General features: G+C 36.1%; 1 protein-coding gene across 1 annotated transcript in view; it reads right to left on the bottom strand.

Annotated features, from left to right (window-relative positions):
- Positions 1–11,018: 11,018 nt before the first annotated feature.
- Positions 11,019–14,970, bottom strand: part of RFC3 (replication factor C subunit 3) — a 244,065-nt gene continuing 240,113 nt past the window's right edge. The window contains exons 8-11 of the mRNA XM_081214558.1: positions 14,834–14,970; positions 14,645–14,743; positions 12,508–12,577; positions 11,019–11,310 (exon numbers count right to left, since the gene is read on the bottom strand). Coding sequence (XP_081070684.1) covers positions 11,119–11,310; positions 12,508–12,577; positions 14,645–14,743; positions 14,834–14,970 — 498 coding nt within the window. The 3' untranslated portion in view covers positions 11,019–11,118. The remainder of the gene's footprint in view (positions 11,311–12,507; positions 12,578–14,644; positions 14,744–14,833) is intronic.

The raw sequence follows: 14,970 nt of genomic DNA, 5'->3' as shown, positions 1-14,970 counted from the left end.
AGACAGGCTAAAATTGGTGAAATCCAAGGCACAGGATTAAACAGATGAGCAGCTTCTTTGTCTCATCAAGAGAAAATATGAATGCACACAGAGTAAATCGGATACATACAAATGAACATATAGTAATATAGGATGCATACATATTTGGTTTTGGTAGCTGGCTGGTAAGGAGATAAGGTTATTTGCTCTCAGTGAAGTTCTGGAAAAGGCATTGTGGAGACTGGATCTGAGAAATGTGAGTTTGCTAGGTAGTACTGAGGGCCTATTTCTTGGTTGGTGGCTATGAATGTAGTTGAGGGCAGTCTGTGCTCAACTGCCTGGATCCAGTTTCTTCACCTGTAAAACAGGATAATAATGGCAAACTTCAAGATCATTAAGAGAATTAAGTGAGAGAATGACTGTAAAGAATCTAACACACTGTCCCACATAAAGACCAACAAGTTTTTTCCATGCCTACTGCTAGTGATTATTTTGTACAGCCGCACTTCAGGAAGTTGCTAAAGTTTCTCATGCTGCTATCTACAGAGGAGGTAATTTCAGTAGGCAATCAGCTCATCAAAAGAGCTGAAACAGGAACAGAAAGTACCAAGCCACAAAGGTACCATGCAGTGTTTGTAACCAGCATTAGGTTGTAATTTAAATGAGAGTTAAGGTTTGTAGGGACCACTTTCCTTTACTGAGAGGAAAGTAATTTATTATGTCTTGCATACCACAATCAAACTGATAAAGAGCATCTCATGATAACATTCCAAATTTCCATTGGAATTGTAAACAGGAAAGAAACCAAGGGGCAAACAGCTAATAAAATTTAGTTCATCAATTTGAAAAATATGAAATGATTATGTCTTTCTTGAGAACTAGGTAGAAAGAAAATGGCTGCTAAGGGTTGATTCTGTAATTTTTAAGAAATGTGTTTCATGATTTGGAGGGCTGTAATTTGGAAATAACATTTAAATTCCTATTACTCAGTTCTATAACTCAAAGTGTAACACGGTACGTACAGAAAAACCACAGCAAGAGGTTTCTTGTGTGTGTGTGACGCATATTACACAACTTCAAACCTTAGGAACAAAACTTAATTTATATTATAAAAACATAAAATCAAAGGGGAGTGACGTCAGTATCATGGCAGCTTAAGATGTACCTCATCATTGTCTCCCCACCAACAATAAAATTTGGCATCCACCCATGGACAGAAATCCCTTTCAGGAAGCTGTGGAATCCAGCACCATAAGCCAAAGGACCCGGAAGGAGTCTGGTCCAGCCATCCATCAGGTAATAGGCAGACAGACCTCAGTTCCAGATGTGGACCTTGTCGTGGCCTATAAACTGGCCCCAGCCTCTTTCAACCACCATCTAGGAGCCCCTGAGAACACCAACTTAGACATTCACTCAAGGACAAGAGAGACTTTGCAAAAGTTCAGGTTTCCAGAGAAGTCCCAGAATTCCATTAGAGGAAAAAAAAAGTTTGGATGTATTGGAGGAGGTAAGAGGGACAGTTTGACTTTACCCACATCACCCCTCCACCCAGGGATGGCACAGCTTAGGGCCAAGAGAGATCTTCCTCACAGTGATTTATCCCACAGAAGAAAGGGAGAGCATGTGAGTGAACATCCAGCTGCCCCAGCTGTACACGACACTGCCAAAGGGGCTCCTTTCTCTCTTGCTCCATCCAGAGTACAGAATCATGAGCTACATGACTGGGGGCAGGAAGAAGTGGGGAGAATGGCAGATACAACTACTGAAGGACAGTAAGAGGCACACAGCTTAATTGTGCCGTGAACTCCACCAAGAACCTGCCCAACAGCTGCTGGGAATGCATTACCAGTGGATCACAACTGGCTCACGGGAACCTCAAGCACTCTGTGTGCCTCACCTACAAACTCCCCATCTTGTGGTCAGCTCCCTGCGTGTGCTCCCGATGGTGGCAGCAAGAATAAGCTTTGGAAGATAGTTAGTGAGCATGCACATAAGCTGGCCAAATCTGCAGGCCAGGGAGAGATCACAAACTTGACCCTAAGCACCACCTGTGGGAAACAAAAGAGAGGCTGTCAGCACTTACTCAGCCTGGTGTATTGAGGGATCCAGAGAAGGCATAAAGCCTAAGAATTCTGCCACAAGAGGGAGCAAGAAGCATGGAGGAGGCATACTCCAAAAAGGGTCTAAGATAGCCTCAGAATCTCTAATAAGGCTGATGGGAGGTATCTCTCTTCCAGAAGCAGTTAGTGAAGCCTGGAGGGGGTGACTGCTACTTCAGAAGTAAAGAAATAATGCAGAAGTTCAAAGAACATGAAAAATCAAGATAACATGACACCACCAAAGGATCACAGTAATCCTCTGGTAACCAAAGACATGGAGATCTGTGATTTACCCAATAAAGAATTCAAGTTTTAAGGAAGCTTGATGAGGTACAAGAAAACACAGAAAGACAACTGAACCAAATCAGGAAAACAATAAATGAACAAAATAAGAAGTTTAGCAAATGTTCATAGCAGCACTATTTACAACAGCCAAGACACGGAAACAACCCAAATACCCATCAACAGATGATTGGCTTAAGAAGATGTGGCATATATATATGATATATATATATATATGATGGAATATTACTCAGCATAAAAAATGAAAAAAAAGAATGAAATATTGACATTTGCAGCAATATGGATAGACCTAGAGAATATCATACTAAGTGAAGTAAGTCAGACAAAGACAAATATATGATGTCACTTGTATGTAGTATCTAAAAAGTAGTACAGACGAATCTATATACAAAACAGACTCACAGACACAGAAAACAAACTTATGGTTACCAAAGGGGAAAGGGAGGGGAGAGGATAAATTAGGAGTTTGGGATTAACAAATACAAACTACTACACATAAAATAGATAAGAACAAAGATTTACTGTATAACACAGGGAACTATATTCAATAACTTGTAATAACCTATATTGGAAAGTAATCTAAAAAAATACATATGTAACTGAATTACTTTGCTGTTCACTTAAAACTAACACAATACTGTAAATCAACTATGCTTCAATTAAAAAAAAAAAGAAGAAGAAAAGTTTAGCAGAGAGACAGAAGTCATAAAAAGGAACCAAATGGAAATTCTGGGGCTGAAGGATACAATGAATGAAATGAAAAATGAAACAGAGAACATCAATGGCAGAATGAATCAAGCAGAAGAAAAAAATCTGTGAGACTGAAGAAAGAACTCAGAAATTATGCAATCAGAGAAGAACGAAGAAAAAAGATGTAAAAGAGTAAAGAAAGTTACATAATCTATGACGTATCATCTAAAGGACCAGTTTGTAAATTACTGAAGTTCCAGATTTAGAAAAGAGGGAGAAGGGGGCAGATAGCTTATTTAAAGAAATAATTACTAAGAACTTCCCAAGTCCATGGAGAGATTTGGAAATCCAAGTTCGTGAAGCTCATAGGTCACCAAACGAAGAGATTCTCTCCAAGGCACATTATAATAAAACTGTCAAATATCAAAGACAAAGAAAGAATCTTAAAAGCATTAACAGAAAAAAGCTTGTATTTACAAGGCAACCCCCATAATGCTATCAGCAATTTTCTAAGAAACCTTAGAGGTCAAGACAGAGTGGGATAATATATTCAAAATACTGAAGGAAAAAAACTGCCAACCAAAAATATTTTATGCGGCAAAGCTGTCTTTCAGAAATGAAGGTGAGATAGGCTATTCCAGACAAAGCTGAGGGAATTCATCACCACTAACCTGATTATAAGAAATGCTGAAAGGAGTTCTTCAAGTTGAAATGAAGAGACACTAATTAGTAAAATGAAAATATATGAAAATGTACTAAACACTGGTAAAAGTAAATACACAGTCAAATTCAGAATACCCTAATACTGTAATACGGTTAAGTGTTAACCACTTAACTTTTGTACAAAGGTTAAAGGACAAGAGTATAAGAATTACTATAGCTACAATGATTTGTTAATGAATAAACAGTATAAAAAAAGGTAAATTGTGACATCAAAAACATAAGAGGAAGGGGGAGTAAAAGGATAGAGTTATCGTGTGCAACTGAAGTTAAGCTGTAAATAAAATAGACTGTGATATCTATGTTTTATGTAAGTCTCAGGGTAATCACAAAGCAAAAATCTATAGTAGACTCACAAAAGATAAAGAAAAGGGAATCAAAACATACCCCTACAGAAAACCATCAATTCACAAAGCAGCAGCAGCAGAAGAAAAAAGGGACTTACAAAACAGCCAAAAAACCATTAATAAGATATCATTAATGAGTCCTTACCTGTCAATAATTACTCTAAATGTAAATGGAGATTCTTCAAATAATTAAAAATAGAATTACCATATGATCCAGTAACACCACTTCTGGGTATTTATCCAAAGTAAATGAAAACAAATATGAAGGCTGTATCTGTACTTTCATGTTCATTGCAGCATTATTCACAACAGTCAAGATATGGAAACAGCCTAAGTGTTCATCTATGGACAAATAAAGATGTGATATACATATATACACAAACACACACACAAAATTGTTATTCAGCCATGAAGAAGATGAAAACAGTGCCATCTGTGACAACATGGATGGACCTTGAGGGCATTATGCTAAGTGAAATAATTAACACAGAGAAAGAAACATACTGCATGATATCACCTGTATGTGGAATCTAAAAACGCCGAACTCATAGAAACAGATATTAGAATGGTGGTTAACAGGGGTTGGTCAATGGGGAAATGGGGATACACTGGTCAAAGAGTACAAGCTACCAATTTTAGGATGAGTAAGTTCTGGGGATCTAATGTACAGCATGTTGATTATAATTAATAATACTGTATTACATACCAGAAAGTAGTTACGAGAGTAGATCTTAAGTGCTCTCACCACAAAAATAAAATTGTAATGATGTGATGTGATGGGAGGTATTGCTAATGCTATGGTGGTAATCATTTTGCAATATGTAAGTGTATCTATCAACACATTGTACACCTTAAACTTACACAATGTTATATATCAATTATATCTCAATAAAGCTGGGGGGGAAATGTAAAGTATACATTTTTAAATAACTACGTAAGAAAGTGATTCACACCCAGGAGTCAGGGCCTTCAGTTAAAATGCTGACATCAAGACTTTTACTACCAGTTAAAAAAGAGTAACTGATACTGGACTTGACCTTCATTGTCAACAACTAGAAAACTAGACAAAACATAAAAGGAATGCTACACCAGACACTGGAGCAGGCAGTGCAATGCTATGATATGTTAAAGAAAAGAAACCAAGGAAATAAACTCTAAAAATCACCCAATTTCTGCCTAGAGGCACTTTCCAGCCTACAGGGTAGGAAGGGCAAACGCAGGCAGACAACTGTGACAACAATGAGTTGAGGAGAAAAGAGCAAAATTCAGAGACTGGGGTGGCTGAACATGCATGCAGAGATCTGGAAAGAGGGGAATTATACAGAAAAAGTGCAACAGAAATCTGCATAAGGGTTGCCTTGCATCCTTGGCTGATTACTAAGCTGTATATACATTGAGTGTGACTCCACAAAGCCAGACAGAGAGGAAAAAAACAAGCAAACAACAACAAAAAACTACGGGGAAAGACCTGCTAGAAACTAAGCTGAATAGTTACCAGAGCTCACACAGGGCTGGAAGACAGTGAGTTCTGGTGACCCAGGATGTAGCTCCTCAATGATCTCTGATCAACACTAGAAAGATCAAACCACAGCTGTAAAGCTCAACTAGGGATAAAGACTACTCTAGGCACACCCTAAAAAAGGTTAAAAACAAGCATGAAACGGATCAAGCTGCTAATCAAATAACTGCCTGTGAAAACAAAGCTCAACACTGTTTAAAGAAAGAGGGTTTCACTGGATGGTCTTTAAAGCAAGTTAGACTGTGCAAAAGATTAGTGAACTTAAAGGCAACAGAAACTACTCAAACTGAAGGACAGTGAGAAAAAGTCTGGAAAAAAGATAGAAACCCTGTGATTTACGGGCACTATCATGAAGTCAGAGATGTAACTAGAGTCTCAGAGGAGAGGGCAGAAAAATAATTGAAGAAAATGACTAAATTTTCCTAAATTTGATAAAAAACACAAATCCAAAACTGAAACAAATGTAAGGCCAGTATAAAGCAGTATGAACACAAAGAAAAATCACGCCAAGACACATCTTAAACTGCGGGAATTGGTCATAAAGATAAGTTGTAAATCTTACAAGGAGCCATAGGAAGTAAAATAAAACAAAAAACGCATAGGAAAAAAAATTAGAATGCAGATGTCTCCTCAGAAACAATGCAAACTGAAACACAAAACTGTATTTTTAAGATACAGAAAGAAAAACAACTGTCAAACTACAATTTTATACCCATTAAAAATGCTTTTCAAAAAAGAATGCAAAATAAAGACATTTTTGGCGAACCCCCCCCCCAAAAAAAAACAAAAACAAAAACCTGGGAGAATTCACCAGCAGATCTGCCCCACAAGAAAAGCTAAACCTGTTTCAGAGTAAAGGAAAATTACATCAGATTGAAATTTGCATATACAAAAAAAGTAATGAAGAAATAAGTCAGTGGAGGGCTACTTCTACTAATTGAAACAGAAGGAGATTGAGTAATTTCCCTCCACAGAAAAGTATAAAAACAGACAAAACTGTCAAAAAATAACCAATCATGACACTGAAAATTGATCAAAATCAGACAACAAATTTGAAAAATGTTTATTGTTGAAAAACTAGATTTGGACAAAAATGGTAGCAACACCATGACTTTCTATATTTGGTATTATTACCTTGTACCTACCACTTCTTCAGTAAAAACTGTACCTTTATAAGTTTAAGGCTAGTTGCAGCCAGAGTATTAGACTGAATTAACAGTTGGGAACAAGGAAAACCCACAGCTTTGCTAAACCAAGGTTGCAAGTCCAGTTCATGGCCACTGACAAATCAATCAGATAGTGAACTGAGAGATCCTGGAAGTGAAAGAGCCACACAGTGGCTAAGACAAGCTCTTTATTCACACATACCTGACCGACTGCTTAAGTGGAAAAATGAAAACCAAGGGATACTGAGAACTGGTTGCAATCTTGAATGTGTTCCTCAACCCACATACAGCCCAGCAGACTTAAAGTCTCAACTTTAAGATGTCTGAGTTCACACTCCACCCAAATCATTGGGTTGACCACTAAGCTATGCAGACAGAAAGATGAAGCCAGGCTAAAATAAAAACAACTGAGCAGAAACATCAGTGGCAGCACAATGCAAGGAAGATAAATTACAGAGTTTAAGCATAGGTAAGCTAGGAAACAAACAAAAAACATTAAAAAAATCAGAAAACCAAAAGAGAATCCAAAGTTACTAAAATATATTATCTAAAAGTAAAGTTTTCAGCCACAAAATTACCAGACATTGGTGTAGGGGGAGGGGGAAGAAGTATAATGATACACAAGGGAAAAAGCAGTCAATAGAAACTGACTGAGTGGGACCAGATGCTGCCTTCAGGAAAGACTTCAAAGCAACTATTACAAACATGTTCAAAGAATTAAAGGAAAACATGCTAACAAGGAGACAGAAAATAGGAAATCGTAATAGAAACATTGAAACTATATAGAACAAAATGGAAATTCTAGAGTTAAAATGTATGAACACTAAAGTGAAAAATAAATTAGATGAGATACCAGATATGAAATGGCAGGATTCAGCGAGTTTGAAGATTTATCAATAAAATTATCCAAGCCAAAGAACTCAGAGAAAAAAGACTAAAGAAAAATGAACAGAGAATCAGCCACCTGTGGGCCAATGTCAAGTATTCCAGGATATAAGTAAAAGAAGTCTCAAAGTAGATGAGAAAAAAATGTCAGAAAAAAGGTTTGAATAAATAATGGCAAAAAAACTCCCTAAATTGACACTATAATACTAATACTACTCATAATAATCTGATCCAAGAAACTAAACAAAGCCCAAGTAAGATAAACACAAAGAATTACAACTAGTTACATCATAGTCACCTTGCTAAAAGCCAAAGAAAAAAAATACTGAAAACATCAAGAAGAAAGTAATGTATCATGTAAAAGGGAACAATCATGTTACTGGCTAACTTCTCATCAGAAATAATAGAGATCAGAAGGTAGCAGAATGAAATATTTGACGTGCTAGGGGAAAAATAATAAAAATTTTAAATGAACCTAGAATTCTGTAAGTGAAGACAAAATAGGTACATTCCAGATAATCGAAACTGAGACAATGCTAGCAGACCTTAGCTATAAGAAATATGTCTACCATACAAACTCTAATCAAAAGAAAGCTGGAGTGGTAATATTAATATAAGATAAAATAGATTCAGAGTAAGGAATATTACCAGAAATCAGGAGGAGCATTCATAAAGGGGTCAATTCATCAGAAAGACATAACAATCCTAAAATTTTATGCACCTAATGAGCTTCTAAATGCAGGAAAACCCCAAAGAACTAAATCAGACAAATCTATAAATACGGTTAGCGATTTCAATATTCCTCTTAGTAAATGACAGAAAATTAACAAGGGTAGAGAAGCCTTTAAAATATATCTGAAATTTTTCAATCATTTGGAAATTAAACAACACACTTCCAAGTAATCATTTGATCAAAGAAAAACATCTCAAGTGAAACTGAAAAACAGTTTGAACTAAATGGAAATGAAAACACAAGACATCAAAATCTGTAAGAGGAAGTTAGATCAGTATTCAGGGTAAAATGTGTAATTTTAAATGATAGAAGAGAATGGTCTAAAATCAATTACCTAAATTTCCGTTTTAAGACTCTGGAAAAATAAGAGCAAACTACATCAAAAGAAGAAGGATGGGATTAATAAAGATAGAAAAGGTAATCAATGAAATATAAAACAGACAATATAGAAAATCAATTAAACCAACTTTATAGAGACAACTAGAATGCCCATACAATGCTGGTAGGAATATAAAATGGTACAATCAATTTGAGAATCTGGTGACTTCTTAAAAGTTAAACTGATACCTATCTTAGGTCTAATTATTCCATTCCTATGTATTTACTCAAGAGAAGTGAAAACATATGTCCACAAAATGACTTCCAGAAATATTCAGAACTTTATTCATACTAAACAAATCCTGGAAACCCAAAGATCCATAAACAAGTCAATGGGTTGTAAAAGTGTATACATACACTGATCAATGAAAATTAAAGAAATTAATGAAATATACAACAATATAGATGAATCTGTTATAATTCTGAGAGAATGAAGCCTTAACCAAAGACCATACAGTATTTGACTCTAAATTCTTGAACAGGCAAAACTAATCTATAATGACAGGAAGCAGATCAATGGTCACTTGAGTTGGGGTAGGGGTGGGCTGACTGCAAAAGGGATATGGAAGAAACTTTTCAGGGTGATGGAATCTGTATCTTGACTGGGATGATGGTTACACTGAATACCTTCGTCAAAAATCAAACTGCAGACTTAAAATGGGTATGTTTTATTGTATGAATTATACTTCATTTCTCTACATCTCAAGTTTCTTATTTATAGCTCAGAGATAATACTTCACAGAGTGGTAAGGTTATAATGAAATAGTACACATACCCAGTGCAATGCCTACCATGTAGTAAGCAGTTCGTTATTCATCAGTTCTCCACCTGAACGCCTGCTGTTTCTAAGGAGCTTTCAAGATTCCCATACCATTATTAAGATAGCTGCAGTTAAAAAATTCTTCTTCATAGGGAATTAAAATGCCTCTCTCTAACCTACAGCCATTGATCCTAAGTCTACCCTCCCTAGAGCAGTGGTTCTCAAACTGAGGCATGCATCAGAATCACTTGGAGGGGTGGTACAACACAAAGACTGCTGAGGCTTATCCCGATCGTTTGATTCAGTAGACCTGGAATGAGACCTGAGAGTTTGCATTTCTGAGTTCCCAGGTGATGCGGGTGATGCCAGGGATTCCACTCTGAGAAGCACTGCTTTAGAGAAACATAAATTATAAGACCACTCATACTTCCAAGTGCATCATTTTAAACACTGGAAGAGTTAACGTATTTTTTAACTTCCCTTTTTTCCCAATTAAAGCAGTCTTAACTCTTCCAAACCTCACTTACCTAGTTCTCTGTTAGAATGTCAGTATCGCTCCTAACATGTAGCCCCCAGGACTGAGACTTCCAGTTGGGACCCGACTAGTACCACCCCCCCCGCCACACCATAAAAAAGTCAACAATCATTTATCTTAACCTGAACAGTTTCCCAGGTTTAGGTTTTTCAGTGTGTGTGTAGTTGTGTCTTTGTCAATCAAACACTTCCTGATTGTTTGTCACCTGCTATAAGAGCAGGTCTTCCTAATATTCTTATACAGAGCCTGTCATAATCTTCTGTGAAGCAAACCCTTTGTTCCATGAACCAAATTTCTCAATTAAAAAATGCTCCAAAGGACAGGACCAATAATACAACAGTACACTTGTTCAAAGAGTAATTTCAACAGTAATATACCTTTGCTTCAGAACTACACGATGCATATTCTTCAGGAGTCTTCAAGTACTTAATGAAAACATGCTTATCTGAATCACTGAAAATAAAAGCTGGAATTCTACAGTTTCAATAGAAATGGTATGTGCAATTTTCTCCACACCCATGCTACTACGTTTCAAAATTAATTCCTCTATTTCCTGCAAAAATATAATTCTTGGTTGAGGGAAAAAATGATTAAACGTAATGACTTGCCAAGCAAAAATTTATGTACCTGTGGCCAAAAATGGTCATCTGAAGGACAGAAAACAATCCCTGCTTTCTTATGTGGAAATTTCCTCCAGCAGGTGAGAGAGTATATAGAAATTAGAGGATCAATACTGCATACTTGGAAAACAAATTTTTAAAGTAAATTAAAATCATGTTCCTAGACTCTAAAGTTTCCAGTTGTATCCTTTCAATACACTTCAATAGTACAGGAGCAATTATTTAACCTAGAGAATAATGATGAATAATTCAGAGGAATTATTACAAAAACCACAAATAAGACATAATTAAGTAAAGTTAGTTTATTTTACCTGTAGCTCTTCCAATATAAATTTAATGTACATGCTGATACTGAGAAATATTAGGAAGAATCACTGACAGACGTCAGAATATCATGCCTTCCAATCCGTCCTCCATGAACTTCTTATAAAGGGACATAAATTTGGCCACAAATGCTTCCAAGTGATAAATGGCTTTGCTACCCAGCTGTAGACGATGTTCATAGTAAGCTGCCATCTGGGCCACTTCCCCTTTCAGTTGTCCATCACAATTATGTAAAAGTTCTGAGAGAAGGCCCTAAAGAAAGATAACTAGTAATTAAAAAAGTAATCATTTAAAAAAATATTAGCTGAAAATGCTTTCTCTCATTCAAAAAGGAAGTAAAACTTAAGCTAAATATGTTCTTTTTTTATTCCTGATGGACCAGCAGACTTCATCCAAAAGTACACACCATTCTATAATGTAAAAATGTGATAGTTATCTTTCATAGTCCAACTCTAAATATTTAAATGTACAGGGTGCAAAGATATAAGTATAAAGATGCTTACCGCAGCATTATTAATTATAATAATCTGTAGACAACCTAAAGTTCCACCAACAGGGGTCATATCCAAAAAACTGTGGTATACAATGAAATCCCACCCATCCACTAAAAAGAATAAGGTAAATCTGTACTGTCATGAAACAGCAACCATACTACATTGCTGAATTTTAAAAAAAGAAGGGGAAAAAAAACCAAAACAGTGCAGGACAACTGAAGTTTTGTGAAACACACGCATATATGGGCTTATTTCTACATGACTAGAAAAGAGGTCTTATGGAAACAGAGTGTGGAGCTTCACTTTTTTCTTTGTACCAAATGGTATTTGGTATCATTTGAATTTTTTCATGTAAGGATTACCATGTAATTTTAATAAATACAAACAAACAAAAAAACAGTGTGTTCCCTAAAATCTAACAGTCAGCTTATCTATCCAGCTGGGGAGTTGATTAGGTTTAGACCAGCCCTAAAACTATGTCTTACAATATCCCTCTGCCTCCTTCTTTAACCTCATTCCTCAAGTGCACTGGGCCTTGTTGTCTGCAATACTTGTTCCCCAGCTACTTATATGGTTCCCTTCTTTTAATCCTTCAAGTCTCAGTTTAAACATACCTTTCTCACAGAAGCCATCACTGACCTTCCATAACCCTGCCCTCCATTGTTACCATTTCACTTGGTTACTTCCTTTGTGGCACTTGGAACATTCTGAAATCCTCTTGCTTCATTTCCCATTTCACCCCACAAAAATGTAACTTCTCTGAAGGCAGGCCCACCCGCCCCCTTCAACACACCCCTAAAGGGTCCTGACGCACCAGAAGCTCAATAAATATCTGTTGAACTAATGAGCTGGACAGAAAGAAGTGACAATGTATCTTAGTGCAGCAAAAGCCCTGAGATCACACAAAGTCCAAGTTTTATGCTTATAAACAGTTCAAGATTTGAAATCAGGATACCTTCATTATTATTTCAGGAGGAATACAATGAGTTAGAAGCTCATAGAGTCTCCCACGAACTTCAAGGAGCCTATACAAAACAAAACAATATTTTGTGATAAAAATAGGAAGTAATTTTTCCTCTGTACTGTCTTACTTTACGAATTAAACATCCCAATACAGACATTTTCTTAAATGGCTTATCATACTTAAGATACACCTATGGAAGCTTATCCTAATTTCAGTTCATTTTTCTAAAATGATGTAATAATTGCTCACTAAATATTAGCTGCTATTCAAATTAGAAAATTATGAATTTTCTCAGATATGTCAAATAAGAATCAAGACTAAGGGGTCAAAAATCAGAAGGAGTCATTTGGTACTGTGTGGACCAATGTTCAGAATGACACCAGCCATCCCAGTATTTCTGCACAGCTCCAAGGTTTTCTGAAATTAAGAGAAATTTCTTTTTATACAGCATAATGGCATCAACTCCCAAAACTGTTAGTCTAAATAGGCAACAGCAGCACTCGAACAAGTTCATTTATGAGCTGTCAAAACCTGTTTGGAAATTGGAGGAAAGGGCCGCAGCAGCTAGAATAATTAAGTAAAGTAATAATCAACTAAAGTCTTAAAAATATATCTAATAATAGTCAAATAGTCAAATACTGCAACATCTGTACCTAAATCTCTTAAGAGCAGGAAAGTTCAACTACTACCACCAATTTTTCTTCATTAAAATCAGAACAAAAACAAGAAAGTCACCATTAGTGTGGAAATATTTTATGGAAGTAAAAGGCTCCCAAGACATGCTTTGTTTGAATTTTATTTCTTTAAAGCCTGAAACTTCTTCACTGCTTGACAATATTTTACAGAACGGAATGCACATTTTTTCCTAAAGTCAAGGTTTCTTTTCTGAAGAACCTACCTAAAACGTTTGCACTTTTCGAAAACTATTAATTTCTTCAACTAAAATAAATGAATTAATAGGAATTCTACGCAAATACCACGTACCCATTATCTATAACTATTCACCTCCTCTAATCTATATGGTAGCCCAAGAGTACATATTATCATTTCCTTTGAAGAATTTCTTATAAAAATAAGAATTCATCAGATATACCATACAAGAAGAGAAACATGGTATAATCCTCTCATGATTATTTTCACGTAAACCAGGGAAGCTTACATTTCAGTGGTTACATTCAGCCTAGTCTGTTTCCTAAAAGAATCAACCCTCTCTAAAGTCCAAAGATGGTTTCTCAGTTCTGACAGGCAAAAAAAAGTAACGAACTGTGTCTCAGTGAGCCTAAGGGACCTTCACTAGACATTCTGAAGGTAGTGAGTGGGCCTTAAGACTGTTACTCTTGATTTGGAGAAGAGCAGACTGCCCTTCTCAATCAAAGCTGTCATGATAAATCAAACAAGCAGTGGCTGAAGTACTTTCAGTATGGTCTACTACTGAATAAGAGACCTAGGAAGTAAACAGAAACAACTGTACAGCAAATATGCACAGAACACTTCCTAAATACTGATGGCATATACACAACATTATTCTTAACAAAGCCTATCATCACACATGAGCACCGGGTCTTCTAGTTCTCAACCCATTATCACACAATCTCTTCTGCTCTTATAACAAAGGTACAAGTATTCTTGGCAGAGTAAAAATAATAGCATCTTCATTATACAAATGAAAAAGCTGAAGCTCTAAGACGAAGGTACCTGCTCAAGGACACTTAGCTAAAAATCAGCAGAAGAACTAGAAGTCTGACCCACAGTCTAGGCTCTTTCTATGACACATCAATACAAAGTTATATATTGTGATTTTCAATATTAGAAAGCTAGATACATCATGCTATGTATTAATATTAAATCATCCAAGATTCTGGGAAAAAACCTAAAACTTCCAAAATTTGTTTTAATTTATGTAGAAGTTCCACATTTACATGCCAATTGCCATGATATCATACGCTAACTATTCTGAACCATTAAATTTCTAAAATTAAATCCTACCTTTTCTTTATAAATGTAGTATTATAGATTTAATTATAATTCTAAATGGCATGGTATTAGCATAAAACAGCTAACCTTAAACTTAGAATATCTGTACTATCTCAATGACCAAACTTTCATGGTGATCTTTTACAGCAGTTACCTCTGTGGAGTCTGCTGACTGACAATAGCATTGGCAGTCTCCCTCAGATACACCTCCCAATCTGTTTCAGGGATTTCTTGATCTGCAGTAAAAGGATATCTACATGACAAAATGAGAACACAATAAATTAAATGAAAGTGGGCTTATGTCCCAAAATGTTTCCCACGGTAACTTCCCCTTTTCACTCACTGTTGCACTCTGCAGGCTTCACACATAAGCAGGGCTTTTCTGAGATTTCTGCAGGACTTCTCTGCAAGTCTATGAGCCAGTTGTGAAGGAAGATTTAGACCTTCCTTCTTGCACACAGTAGATAACACATGGCAAAT

Source organism: Mesoplodon bidens (assembly GCF_964165515.1).
Source record: "Mesoplodon bidens genome assembly, chromosome: 17".
In the NCBI taxonomy this organism is placed as follows: domain Eukaryota; kingdom Metazoa; phylum Chordata; class Mammalia; order Artiodactyla; family Ziphiidae; genus Mesoplodon; species Mesoplodon bidens.
The sequence above is the reverse complement of the archived record's forward strand: the minus strand, read 5'-3'. Positions and strand labels throughout refer to the sequence as shown.